The following is a 12843-nucleotide window of genomic DNA, read 5'->3' on the forward strand; positions in this document are numbered from 1 at the left end:
GACCAGCTGGATACGGGTGAGATTTTTAAAGGCTGCCTTATAGGAGTGGGAGAATCTGTGTTCTTTGTGCTTCTGAAGGCAGAACTAGGACCAAAGCTGTTTTGTTTTTTGTTTTTTTTTTTTTAAAGATTTTATTTATTTATTTGACAGAGAGAGAGAGACAGACACAGAGAGAGCACAAGCAGGGGGAGCAGCAGAGGGAGAGGGAGAAGCGGGCTCTCCACCGAGCAGGGAGCCTGATGCGGGGCTTGATCCCAGGACCCTGGGATCACGACCTGAGCCAAAGGCAGACACTGAACCGCTGAGCCACCCAGGTGCCCCCATAGCTGTTTTTTTTTTTTTTTAAGATTTTATTTATTTATGTATTAGAGAGCGAGAGAGTGTGAAACAGCATGAGAGGGGAGAAGGTCAGAGGGAGAAGCAGGCTCCCCGCTGAGCTGGGAGCCTGATGTGGGACTCGATCCTAGGACTCCAGGATCATGACCTGAGCCGAAGGCAGTCGCTTAACCAACTGAGCCACCCAGGCACCCCCCCATAGCTGCTTTTTTAACAACGCTGAAAATGAGAACTCTCCACCAGTGATTGATGAGTGGTGAGCTCCCTGTCACCCAGGGTATTCAAGCAGAGGCTGAAAGTATCAGAGAAGAAATGCCTACAGAAGGTGGGAGGCTCTCTGGAGAACATGAACTCCAGAAGCACCAGGATAAAGTGGAAAGACAAGGGGATTAGCGTCAGATGCGCTTGGGAACTTTCCTGCTGAGTGACCCTGCTGAGCTTCAGTCCCTTGTCTGCAAAAGAGAATCGGTAGTAATTTTGCCCATGTCATAAAGAGTTGTTTTGAGGGGGCGCCTGGGTGGCTCCGTCCGTTAAGCGTCTGCCTTCAGCTCAGCTCATGATCCCAGGATCCTGGGATCTAGCCCTGCGTCGGGCTCCGTGCTCAGCAGGGAGCCTGCTTCTCCCTCTCCCTCTGCCTCCCGCCTGCCTACTTGTGATCTCTCTCTCTCTCTGTCAAATAAATATATAAAATCTTAAAAAAAAAAAAGAGTCGTTTTGAGGATTTAATCAGATAATGCAAGGGCGAAGAGTTCTCTACTCTGTATGCGCGAAGAGTTCTCTACTCTGTACGCTGGATCAGATGTGAGTTACGTTGTTACCCTTTCCTGAAGCCAGGAGGTACTTCATGAATCTTCATTAACTGATTTTAGCCTCATACACCTGAAAGGTGGGTATCTCCATGTTGAGCTGGGGAGCCGACCAGGTTCCGTCCCCCCACCTTGGCAAGAGTGAGGGGCGGGGAGCCCTGGTCCACTTCTGCTGCTGCTTGGACCTAATGAGGCCATTGTGGTGACAGAGAAGGCCACCTGCGACCTCAGCTCAGGGCCTGCCACCGGGCAGGGCACCCCCCCGCGCCCCGTTATCTGCAGGCATCTGCATAACTACCCGCTGGAGTCAGTCTCATTAAAGCCCTTTTGCAGATGGGGGAACTGAAATTCAGAGAGGTTAAGAAAGCAGTCCCTGAACACAGAGCCAGGAGGAGGCAGATTCAGAACTCGAATCTTAGTCTTTCTGGCTCTAAGGCCTATGTCTTTCTCTTCTCACGTGGCCTTGTGAGGAGCGGAAATAAGCAAGTGAAACCTAAATGTATCATTGTGCTTTCCAGGGCTTCCTCCAGAGAGGACACCAGACATGAAAAGCCCATCAGCTGCCGGGACTACCGGTTAAAACCCGGCAAACAGTAAGGGCTGTGAGTTCAGGGCTAGGTGAACACTCTGTGTCCTGCACCCACAGGTGAGGGCCCCCCGAGGCAGAGAGGCAAGAATAGTCCCTGGAGTCAGGAGGCCCAGGAACGCCCCCCAGCGCTGCCCCTAGCCTACAGCTGTCCTCAAGCCAGTTACTTTTCTCCTCTGGTCTCGGTTTATACCTGAGTTGTGTTGGACCCAATAATAGAGCCTTGCCTACCTTCTGGACTCTCACAGAATCGAGCTCGATCAGGCACAGAAGTAATTTTAAAAGTACAAATGGGGTTCAAGTGCAAGGGATCCTTACCAGTTGGTAAGGATCGTGTGCGGGGGCGGGGGCTGGCTCCAGGGGGGCCGGCCCCCCGTGTATATTCGCAGCTTCCTCGTGGCCGGACCAGGTGGATGAGACCTGCTTTCCCTGTTCTCAGAAGCTTGTGGTCTGGCCAGGAGACAAACAGTACAATTCAAACACACCTCATTCAAAGAAATTAGACTCTGTAAACAAGTGCCTCTCCCAGGCTGCTCTCTGCCCGCCCCCCCTGAATATTCCTGTGAATGGTCAGTGCCAGGAAACTTCCTGAACTCAGGGCTTTTATAGAGACAACAGGGTATATAGAGACGACTGGGCTTACTCTCACTAATGAGACTCGTAACATTTTTTGATGCAGTGAGCTGTAGGGGTAGAGACTCTGATCCATCTCCGGTTGCCATGGAGTCTCCTCTGGGCGTCTCACGTGGCCTGTTCCAGGTACCCCGCTACTTGGCAGGCAGGCAGGCAGGCTCCGGCTTATTATGCGTCACGGAAAAACCAGGGTGGCACCACGGGGGGTGGCGCATTAGAGCAGGAAGCTGCTCCCTGAGCTCCCAGTGAAGCAGTGGGGGGCCGGAGGGGTGGGGGCTTGGGGCCAGGGCTCAGGATATATCATCCACTCACCGCACGTGGCTCGCGGGCGCTTGTCGAGGAGGTGCTTTTCGTCACACTGGGCGTGAGCACTAGACGCCACCCTACGGAAGGCCATTCATCCAGGTGGATCATGATCCCCTGGGACCGAGGGGTCTGCTGAGCTTCCTCACCCCGCCAGGACTCAGGACTCCGTGACGGCCAACGCCCTGGCCACTGTGACCAGGGGCAGCATAAAGAAGGTTTTCCCTCCAGGTGAGATCAAGCAGGTTTCTGACGAGGATGATACGAAGACCCCTCTGAAGAGAACTCCCATGGATGATGACCGGCACCGCCCCACATGTTGGCCGCCCACCACAGGTCCTCTCCATGAGTCCCAGGGTCTCGTTTGCGGGACGGGAGGCCAAGTCCAGCAGTGTGCTGAGCTCCACTGAGAAAATTTTCGAGGAGGAGGGGCCGCTGGGATTCTCTGCCTTCTCCCTCCCTTGCCGGGAGATGCGGCTTTCTTCTGGGATGGTAGCCCACTGGCCCATTTGATCAATGCCTGCCTGGCACCTCCCAGTGTGATGCAGGGCCCGGGAAGGGACCAGAGCCCAGGTTCCCACTTCAACCGGGCCCTGGCCGTCCTGAGCTATATCGTGTTTGTGATGGGACTTGCCATAAGCATGCCGGCGGTGTCTTCATGGCTGTGGACAAGGCCAGGCTGCAGGCCAGGCTCCCCCATTTGTTCCCCAGTGTTCTAATCTTGTATCGTGAGTGAGCAAGGCCAGCCCTTCCGAGGCTTTAGCTTGCTTTTCTGCCAGGTGTCATCAGGGTGGTGTTTTGCCCTGGGATAACTGGAATCACCTAAAATACTGCTGTCCACCATCAGCCTGGCCCCCATGCGTAAGGCTGATCGTCTGGGAGCTTGCCTGACGTAATACCTCTCTGTGCTCCAGCCCACCTGGACTTCAGTTTCCATATTTGCCAGACGTCCGTCCAGATGCAAGGGTGTGGCGCGGCAGGTCCCCTGTTAGACCTGGGTGAGGTGGGGTGGGGTGGGGTGGGGATGGAAATTGGGGCTGAATCCCCTTATTTTCCAGATTTGCTGAGTGTGCCTTGGGCAGGGGCCCAGAGAATGGCCTGTGGAGGTCCAGGTTGGATGAAAAAAGGCTCAGGGGGTCAGATCCTACCCCAGCGCTCCTGCTTTGCAAACAGGACCTGTCCCCTTCCACCTGGCGACCGTCACATCTAGGCCTGCGCTGGGAAGCTATTGTTAGGTTGCTTTGTTCTCCTCAGCACAAATTCTCTGATATGAAGGCAGCATTTTCTAAATGGGAAATCATGTGACTGCTCAGAATGCATCCCCCTCATCAAATGCCCGTTGGTTTAATGGGGAGGGCAGGATCTGGTTAGCTGTGCAGCTGTGAATACCCAGAAGTTACACACATCAGTGTCTCTCGTCCTACCCAGTTGAAAAGGTCTTGATACAATTTGACCTTTTCTTCCTCAAAAAAAGTGTTGGTGGTGATTTAGAGGGAAAAAACAATTATGGCGACAACAGCTGACCTGGAGCACTTATGACACGCCTGGTCGGGCACCTGCAATTGATAATCCTCACTGCCACCTAGTGAGACACAGAGTAGTGTGTCCAGTTTACAGATGAGGGAACCGAGGCTTAAGGCAGTTGAGTTGGGAAGTTCACAGAAATTACAGTGTCTGAGGACTGACACTTACTTTCGTTCTGCACGTCCGTCTGGCTGTGAGATTTGTCTTAGTTATAGGGGATGTGTGTGCGAGGCTGCACCTGTGTGCTCATGCTGTCTCCACCCCGGCCATGCCCTGGCCCAGGCTCCAGCCCAGACCTCGTCAGTGAGAAGCTGGGGGGCAGAAGGGGCTGAGAGTCTGAGGGAGACCCTCAGTCAGTTTCTGGACACTTGCTCAGACCCTGGGTCTCTTGGGTGCTGTGGACTGGGGCTGAGGACGGGAACTCTGAGAGAAAACAGCCACCATCCAGCGTGTGAAATACCCACCTCCCTTCGGGACTAAAGCTGATGGGGATACGAGAAGGTGTGCAAGTGGCTCGGGGAAGGATGCAAACAGGTCTCTGCCTTGGGGACGAGGGTGCAAGGAAGAAGCTGGAACCAAGGAGCGAGCGTCTCTGCCTCATGCCTTTGAGTTGGCATCCTGGAAAAGTATCTGCTGTTCGAAGGAAGCCTCTGGACCCAGTGTAAGCTATGGCCTTAGCCCCACGAGGGCAGGGACTCAGAAGACCTTACACGCCTGTTCGACATCGCTGTTCTTATGGAAGAAATTTACAAAAACGTCTACCAATACATTTTTTTCACTTTATTCTCACTACATCCTTAAAGTAGATCTGATTACCAACCATTTTACAGATGAAGAAACAGGCCCAGAGAGGTGAGGTGACTTGTCCAAGACCACACAGCTACTTAGTGGCAAGGGAAGGACTAGAATCCACCTGACACCCGATCCAGGGCTCCTTCTATTTCAGCCTTCCCTGGCATTGAGCAGATGCCCAAGAAATAGTTAATCAGTTACCTAATTGAATTAGGCCCTGGGTCCCCTTGTGGAACTTTCCGTGTTATCACCGCCTTCCTCAGGCCCCTCGCTCCCAGCACAAGCCCAGCTGGACCAGGTGGAGGGAGGATCCCTACCCCGGGAAACGTGTTGCGGTTAATATCCTCTCCTTGGCCAAACCACACACAGCATACTTGTCATGGGCCATAAACTCATGCTGCTCTTTAAAAAGAAAGAAAGAAAACCTGTCCCTGTTACTTATCTCTGGGGGAGGCGACCAATTCCCCTCCCCCACGTGCTGGCTCTGCACAACGGGAAGAAATATTTCTTCTCATTTGTTCTAAATTTACTGTCCAGTAATTTTTCTGTCCTCATTTTATGTGACAGGCAGCTGAGCGATTTTCTCCCAGCCCCTTTCCTGAATCTCAATCACCCCAATAAATCGCTGCTGACACCTCCTCTCCAGTCCTAAAAGAAAAAAATCACCCCAGCGTTGGTGGCCTTTGCTGGGGGATGGCTTACCTCCTAGAGGGCTTCAGACCCTTACCTGTGGTCAGTGCAGGCCAACTTTGGCCCCAGCATCCTCCCTGAAAACCACACAATATCTAATGAACGTCTCCCCTGCACCCCTGTGCCCTGCCGTTGAAGGTGAAGGGAAAAGGCAAAAAAATGCAGCCATTGGTCTCTAAAGCTTACAGCCTAGGAGGAGGGGACTCTGAGAACCTGATGAATTATGTGTCGGGGGTGCTTTGTGGGGGGCAAATCAGCCATTGAATCCCCAGGGGCGAAGGTGGGGGGATAGGAGTCTCCTGCTGAGTGGAGGGAATGTGCTAGCAATGGCAGGCTGGGAGAGGAGCGAGCGCAAGGTGGGTAGGAAAGTTCCGGGCGCTCAAGGAGGAGCGGGAGAGGAGGTGCCGGGAAGGCATGGGGGAGCTGGGCCTGGGCTGGTGGGTCGGGCTGGAGCCCAGCTTGATGAGGAGTTTGCAGTGGACCCCAAGTGACAGGGTCATCAGCAGTTTCTGAGCAGGGCCTGTGGGAAGCTTACAAAGAGATCAGCCGCCCCGGCCCTAAGGGGTCCTGAATCAGGGTGGGAGTCAAAGGTTTGAGATTGGGATTCAGGGGTGTTAGAGTCGGAACCCCAGGATAGCTTGGAATCACCTGCTCCCATAGCGCGGGGGAGGCGCCCAAACGCTGCTCCTGGCCAAGGGTGGGCAGAGCCGGGCCCAGGGCAGGAGAGTGAAGCGAGGGGGGGCTCACTGCCTGGCACCGTCCTGGGGTAACCTCTTGCTTGCTGCTGGCTAAGCTGAAGTTCTCTGTTTCTATGCGGGGCTGTTGGGAGGATCGGATAAGTTATTGCATTAAAGGGGTGTCTGGCACATAGTAAACACCGAAGAAATGTTAGTTCTCACCCTGTTGAATGGAAGAGGCAGCTGAAAGAGGGTGAATACCCTGCCCCAGGTCAACCCACTGGTACGGTTAAGACAAAGCGCAAGCGCGTGGCATCCACTCCCACAGCCCCATAGAGGGCTGCAGGTGGCCACCAGGGGGCACTCTGGCCTTGGGAGAAGCACTGTGGGCGGCGCAGCATTCCTGCGCAGGGGTGGAGGCAGGTGCTAGGCCCGTTATGCAGGCTGAGTTGCTGCACACATACCTAGTGGGGAGTACAGTCTAATATCCGTGTCTTCTCACTCGCAGTGCAGTGAGCTTTCATATAAAAATGTTTTTATTTAACCAGAATATTTACCATACCTCCTTCCCCAATCCCGTTGTACGAAAATGCCAGTGCCGGCTAAATGTGCATTGCTAGTTTGACAAGGGGTAATATGGCGTGAGGACTAGGGGTTCACCTGCAATTTGGGGTGGAACAGGCTAGACAGAGTTCTGAGCTACATTTTGTAGGATGCATCAGACTTTACCAGATGGCAGGGTTGCAGGGAGAGAATATGTAGAGGGAACAGTGCATGCAAAGGCACAGAGGCAGAGTCTGGAAGAGCAAGGTGTGTCCCGGGAATTGTAAGTGTGGGGGGGAAGGGGAGAGAGGGGGACAAGGACAGATGAAGCTGAGGCCACGGAGCTGGGACCGGTGAGCAGGGAGGTTGCCAGTTTCCAGCTGGGAGGGGACTTACCAACTGTACCTTTGTCTATTTATTGCTCATGAGACCCCTTGGGGCCCCGGGGAGGGAAGCCCAGCCCCACGCCCCGCTGCCCTGAGTGGGAGACTCTGCTCAGCGCCTGGCACTGCGGAAACTGGGAGTCAGGAAGAGAGAGTTAACCCAAATTCTCACAGTCCCAATTACTGATCTCATTCAAACCTCAATCCTATTCTCTCCCTGCGAGGAGGCCTTAGGGAGCTACATGCCCTAATTCAGGTGGTGCCATTCATCCAGACACAGGTATTTTATTACAGAGACTTCCAGAATGCGTGGTTCATATGGGAGTTCACACACAGCTGGGCTCAGTGGGCCTGAGGCAGCAGTCCTGCGTCCACTGGACAGCTTCACCTTCCCACCTAGTTTCTGCTTCCTTCCGGTCTTCCTAGGATCTGTGGCCCCACCAAGTGTCATGTCAGGCTGTTGGGGGAGGGCAGGTTTTTCCCAGAACTGGTCCAAGGGTATGGGAGGGAAGTTGTGGTCAGATGGGGTGTGGGGAATGGATCCAGCCCCCCTTGTCATGATTTCCTGGACCAGTCATGCGGCCACCCTGGGATGGTGGGGACATGATCTGTCACCCTGCGCCTGGCTGATTGGTCTCATCTCTTGGCACAGGGGCACAGAGCTTTGGCCTGCTGGATCCCAAACTGTGCTACCTGCTGGACGGGATCCTCCTCATCTATTGCATCATTTTCACTGCCCTGTACCTGAGAGCAAAGGTGGGTGCCATGGGCCTTGGGGAGAAGGCACGGGCTCCCCTACTTGGTGGATGTTCAGAAGGGCCTTAGTCTTGGAAAGTCTCAAGCATGGGTGGTGCCTGGAGCCTGGTGTCCCTGGCAGAGCAGGGGCCAACCAAGCACGCACCTTGGGCGGCGGGGTGGTGTCTGACGGAGCCCTGCAGAGTGGGAGGGAGAGTGTGATGCTGGGTGTCCTCCGGAGGAGCCATACAGATGAGCCAACATCACAGCATCCCAGGGCAGGGCTACTGCTGGCCGGAAAGGAGCTTAAGCTTCAGGCAACTAAGAGCGGGAGGTGGGGGACCTGTGGTGTCTTCCCAGGCTCTGCTGTCCCGCTGCTGACTGAGATGGAACCAGCCTGTCTCCGGAAACTTCAGGGTCCCTATCAGTGCACGTGAGGGTGGGCCCAGAGCATGGGTTTTCAGCTGGTGCCTCACGGAGTCTGGATTTCTTGCAAGGGCTGGGGCCGGGGGGGGGCCGCAGTGCCAGCAGAGGGTGGAAGGAGGCTCCCTCCTTGTTATCACTTCAGTCCTCCCACCTATTGCTCTTTTGGATGGTAGACTTAGGCAAAAGATTTCATTTGTGAAACTGTCTTATTTACTGATTTCCTTTTTAAAAGTTTGAACAGAGCTGTCCTAGATGATCTCTCAGGTGGTTTCCAATGCTGTGCACCTGTAAGATCCTGCCGTTTCTCTCGGCTCCGGCGGAGAGAAGAGCGCCAAGAGCGAGGCTGTGTGCGCCTCGGGCAGGTCCTCCAGGACACTAAGCTAGTGCGACGCAGTGACGCACGAGGTCACGACAGGAGCTGGGACCTTGCGCAGCCACCGTGCCCCTCGGAGTGGCCGCCCGGGGTGGGGGGCCGGCGCGGGGGGGCCGCACGGGCCCAGCGCACAGGCGGGGGAGCGGGGCTCTAACCGCGCCACCCTCTCTTCCAGTTCGGCAGGAGCGCGGCCGCCCCGCAGGACCGGCAGGGCCCCAACCAGCTCTACAACGTAAGTCTGCCCTCCCGCAGCCCGCCGAGGGGCCGGCGGCAGGGTCCCGGCTGCACGCACCCCGCCGCCCGTTGTCGAACGTCCCCAGGGCTTCGTTTTCTGGCGCGCACACGGGGCCCGTGATTGTCCCGGCCGCGCGGGGGCGCTGCGAGCGTGCCCTGGCCGGTGAGCCCCTCCAGCCCGCACTTGGCAGGGGCCCCGCTGCGGGTGGGAGGGGGGGTCAGTCGGCCTGCAGGGCAGCAGGGAAGAGATTTCACTCTGCCTGTGCAATGGGACTTGGGCCGGATCTATTTACACACACACACACACACACACACAGTCATGGTAATGCATGTTCTCTGGGATGCTCTACCAACATGGACCAGTTTTCACTCTAACCCCAGTCCCTGCTCCTTTCCTTGAGAGTCACCACCCAGAGGGGGCTCCCAGTCCAGCTGGCCCAGTCTTCCTGTCCTCCCAGCCCTCTCTGACGCTGTCCTGTTTTAGGAGCTCAATCTAAGAGGAAGAGAGGAGTATGAGGTTTTGGATAAGAGACGAGGCCTGGACCCTGAGATGGGAGGAAAACAGGTAGGGTATCTGTCTCTGCCTGTGTGTGTGAGTGTGGGTGAGTGTGGGTGTGAGTGTGGGTGTGCTCAGCAGGACAGCCAGGAGACAGCTCCTCAGAGCCAGCTCACGCGCACTCCACCAGCACACTCTGTCCTGACACGCAAGGGACCTGGGGCCTGAGGACAGTCGGAGCCCCCATTGCTTCCATCCCCTTCTCTTCCTTCCCCCTGGGCTCCATTCTGCATCGCAAGGGACCTCCCACACATGAATGTGGCACTCTGGCCCTCGCGACCAAGCTCTACCCACCTCCCCTTAAACTGCTTGGCCACCCTGAGATGCACATGCAGTGGGGCTGTCTGCTCCCCAAAAGGACATATCTGGTGAAGAGGTCCACACAGGAAGGGCCCAAGTCCCTTGGACAAGGAATTCCGGGGCCCAGGTACCCCTTGGATCACGGTCCGGCTCCGGGCTCCTAGTGGCTCTGTTCTCTTGGCTGTCAACTCCACAGCCTGGGGGGAGAGGAGGCTGGAGGAGGCCAGGGCAGGGTCCTCTCATAAACAGGGTTCAGGGGCACCTGGCTGGCTCAGGCAGTTAAGCGTCTGACTTTGGTTCAGGTCATGATCTCGGGGTACCGGGATGGAGCCCCTCTTTGGGCTCCCAATCAGCAGGGAGTCTGCTTGTCCCTCTCCCTCTGCTCCCCCCCCTCACCCCGCTCGTGCTCTTTCCATCTTTCTCAAATAAATAAGCAAAATCTTAAAAAAAAAAAAAAAGGGCAGGGTCCAGCCCAAAGGCCCAGGCTGGCTGCCCTGGTTTTAGGGCAGAGCTGCCTGACAGTGCCCAGTGGCCCTTGATGTTTCTGGGCACACCTGCCCCGCAGCCCCCCTCCACACTGAGCCCTGTGCTGGGCATGTTTCCTTGGCCCCCCGCCCTCCAGCCTCAGCTCTGCTCTCCTCTTCTTACTTGGACTAGGAGGGGTGAAGAGGGGTGGGGACGGAGGGGTCACTAGGGCCTGCTGGGCAGTGGCTGGCCCTGCTCTAAGTGCAGGTACTCGGTACCTTTCATTTTCAGCCAGAAATGCCATTGGTAAGCTTTACGTGTGGCACTGTATCTGCCAGGGGACACGGACCGGCTACTCCGAGGCCTGCCCCGGGCAAGGCTGGGCTGAGGAGGCCCTGCGGGGGTGAGACCAGTGTGCCAGGGAGTGTGCCCGTGTGCACTAAGGAGTAGGAGCCGCAGTAGAGCTGTGAGGGCGGGGGGCGGTGCACAGACGGGTGGCCCAGGGTGGGAGGAGGGGGGCGGCGGGGAGGATGCTACAACCCTCCTGGCCTGGAGCCCTGTTTCTCCACCTCTCACCTGCCCCTCGTCTTTCCCAGCAGAGGAAGAGGAATCCTCCGGAAGTCGTGTACAACGTGAGTACGGGAGGGGGCACGTGGTCCCTTGGGAAGCTGGAGCTGGGCTTGGGGTGAAGGCATTGCTCCGTGCCCCGATCTTTGCCTGACTTGACCTTCACCTTCCTGCACCACTTGGCTCATGGGCTTGCTGCCTGCAGCGGCGGGCTGCTGGCTGGCTGTTCCGAGGACAGCCCCTTCGCTTGCCTTCCCCCTCCTCGGTCCCCGGGTCCGCTGTTGGCGTTCCCTGTAGATGGCGCTGGGGGACAGCAAGGTCAGGCTGGGCGAGAGTTGGGTGGCAAGCCCCTGGGAGGTCAGCCTCACCACCTGGGTGCGGATCTGATTGTGGTTTTCAGACTGTTGATCTGGGCTGCCCTGAAGGGGACCGTTGCAGGTGGTAACCTCCTGTGAGGAGAGCCACCTCTTCTTCCTTCCTGCAATTGGCCGATCCACAGCCCGTGGTGTTGGCCCTATAAAGAGACAAGTTGCTCAAATATGTGGTTCTGGGGACTCTGGGTGAGCCCTTGCATTGTCCACATTCATGTGCTTTGGCTAGAATTCCACATTTTATCTTCCAACCTAACTTGAGCTTCTCAGCTCAGTGCACAGGGCTGGCAGCTCAGAGAATGTTCCAAAGGGCTGAGGAGGAGAAGGGTAAGGCTGGAGCTGGTTGTGGGCAGAGATGCTTCTGTGAAATAAGGACTGGAGCTTTGACTGTGGGAGCTCCCTGCCAGCTAGGAAGTCGAGAGGCTTCCTCTTGTGTGGAAGCCCACTGTTTTCTGCATTAGTTAGTAAACTCCGTGTCCCATGCCCTCTGCTTTTCCAGGCGCTGCAGAAAGACAAGATGGCAGAGGCCTACAGTGAGATTGGGATAAAAGGCGAGGTGAGTGCTGATTCCCAAGGATTGGGTCAGGGTGGGGATGCTCCCAGGGAGGCCCTCCTCACCTTCTAGATGTGCCCGCTCTATAGGCCTCCGTCCCGTCCATTTGCAGCCATTCCTTGTATCACTGACAGAAGGCCCTGTGGTAGCTGCCAGGGGCAAAGGGTAACCCGCTCTTTCCCACTTGACAGCACCTAAGACAGTGAGGAAAGGTGATGTTCTTTCAGGAACCAAGTCTAGATTCTAAGATGCACTAAGCTTTGTAAAAACCAAGTCAAATCTGTCACCATCAGTAATTACTAAGTGCTTACTGTGTGCCATGCTGTGTTAGGACTCTGGGGCAAAATGGAAATGCAGGGCCCCTTGTTTCTAAAAGATTAAGAATTTCCAAATGGTGAGAGCAGAGCATTGACCCCTCCTGGGCAGGGGCTGCGTAGGTCACGTGTCCCCAAAGCAGGCCTGGTCCGTGCTTTACTGGGTAGGTGGTCTCACGTCATCCCCACAATAACCCAGTGAGAAATGTGTGCCCTGCAAGGCACAGGAGGTGAAGTGACTTGCCCAAGGTCGCTTAGCTAGTAAATAGGGGAGCCCAGATGTGCGTGGACTCTGTAGCCAGAGCTGCTACCACTATGTGGTTGCCATTCCCGGTGAGCATTGAGGAGTAGCTGGGAAGTCCAGGAGCGACAGGGAGGCCCATTTATTCCAAGCGGCAGGCAACATGGCCAGCTCCCATGCGGCCCGGATTCTAGAACTCTGGGGTCTCTGAGCATATGAGTGGGGCAGAGCAATCCTGGGCCTCATCGAAGCCAGTCCTCACCTTCTCTGCGGAGTGAGGTCTAACCAGTGGCCTGAGGACCCTTCTTTCCCAGGGGTGAGGGTGCGGGCTGGGAGACGGTCACCTCCGACTCTCTGGGGTCCCCGAGAGTAGGGGCCTTGAGCAGGAGCCGCTGCTGAATGTCTGACTCTCTGCCCCTTTGTCTCCTTCCCACA

At 56.1% G+C, this 12843-nt stretch overlaps 1 protein-coding gene across 2 annotated transcripts in view; it reads left to right on the top strand.

Moving 5' to 3' along the window:
* The window catches only part of CD247 (CD247 molecule), a 71492-nt gene that overhangs the window by 56194 nt on the left and 2455 nt on the right, over nucleotides 1–12843 (top strand). The window contains exons 2-6 of one of the 2 annotated variants that reach the window (XM_035010916.1): nucleotides 7926–8029; nucleotides 8983–9039; nucleotides 9526–9606; nucleotides 10959–10994; nucleotides 11800–11856. In XM_035010916.1, the coding sequence (XP_034866807.1) occupies nucleotides 7926–8029; nucleotides 8983–9039; nucleotides 9526–9606; nucleotides 10959–10994; nucleotides 11800–11856 (335 nt within the window). The remainder of the gene's footprint in view (nucleotides 1–7925; nucleotides 8030–8982; nucleotides 9040–9525; nucleotides 9607–10958; nucleotides 10995–11799; nucleotides 11857–12843) is intronic. The other variant, XM_035010917.1, reaches the window with a different exon arrangement.

The sequence above is a fragment of the Mirounga leonina genome, unplaced genomic scaffold (assembly GCF_011800145.1).
Source record: "Mirounga leonina isolate KUSES-001 unplaced genomic scaffold, KU_Mleo_1.0 Mir_154, whole genome shotgun sequence".
Lineage (NCBI taxonomy): Eukaryota > Metazoa > Chordata > Mammalia > Carnivora > Phocidae > Mirounga > Mirounga leonina.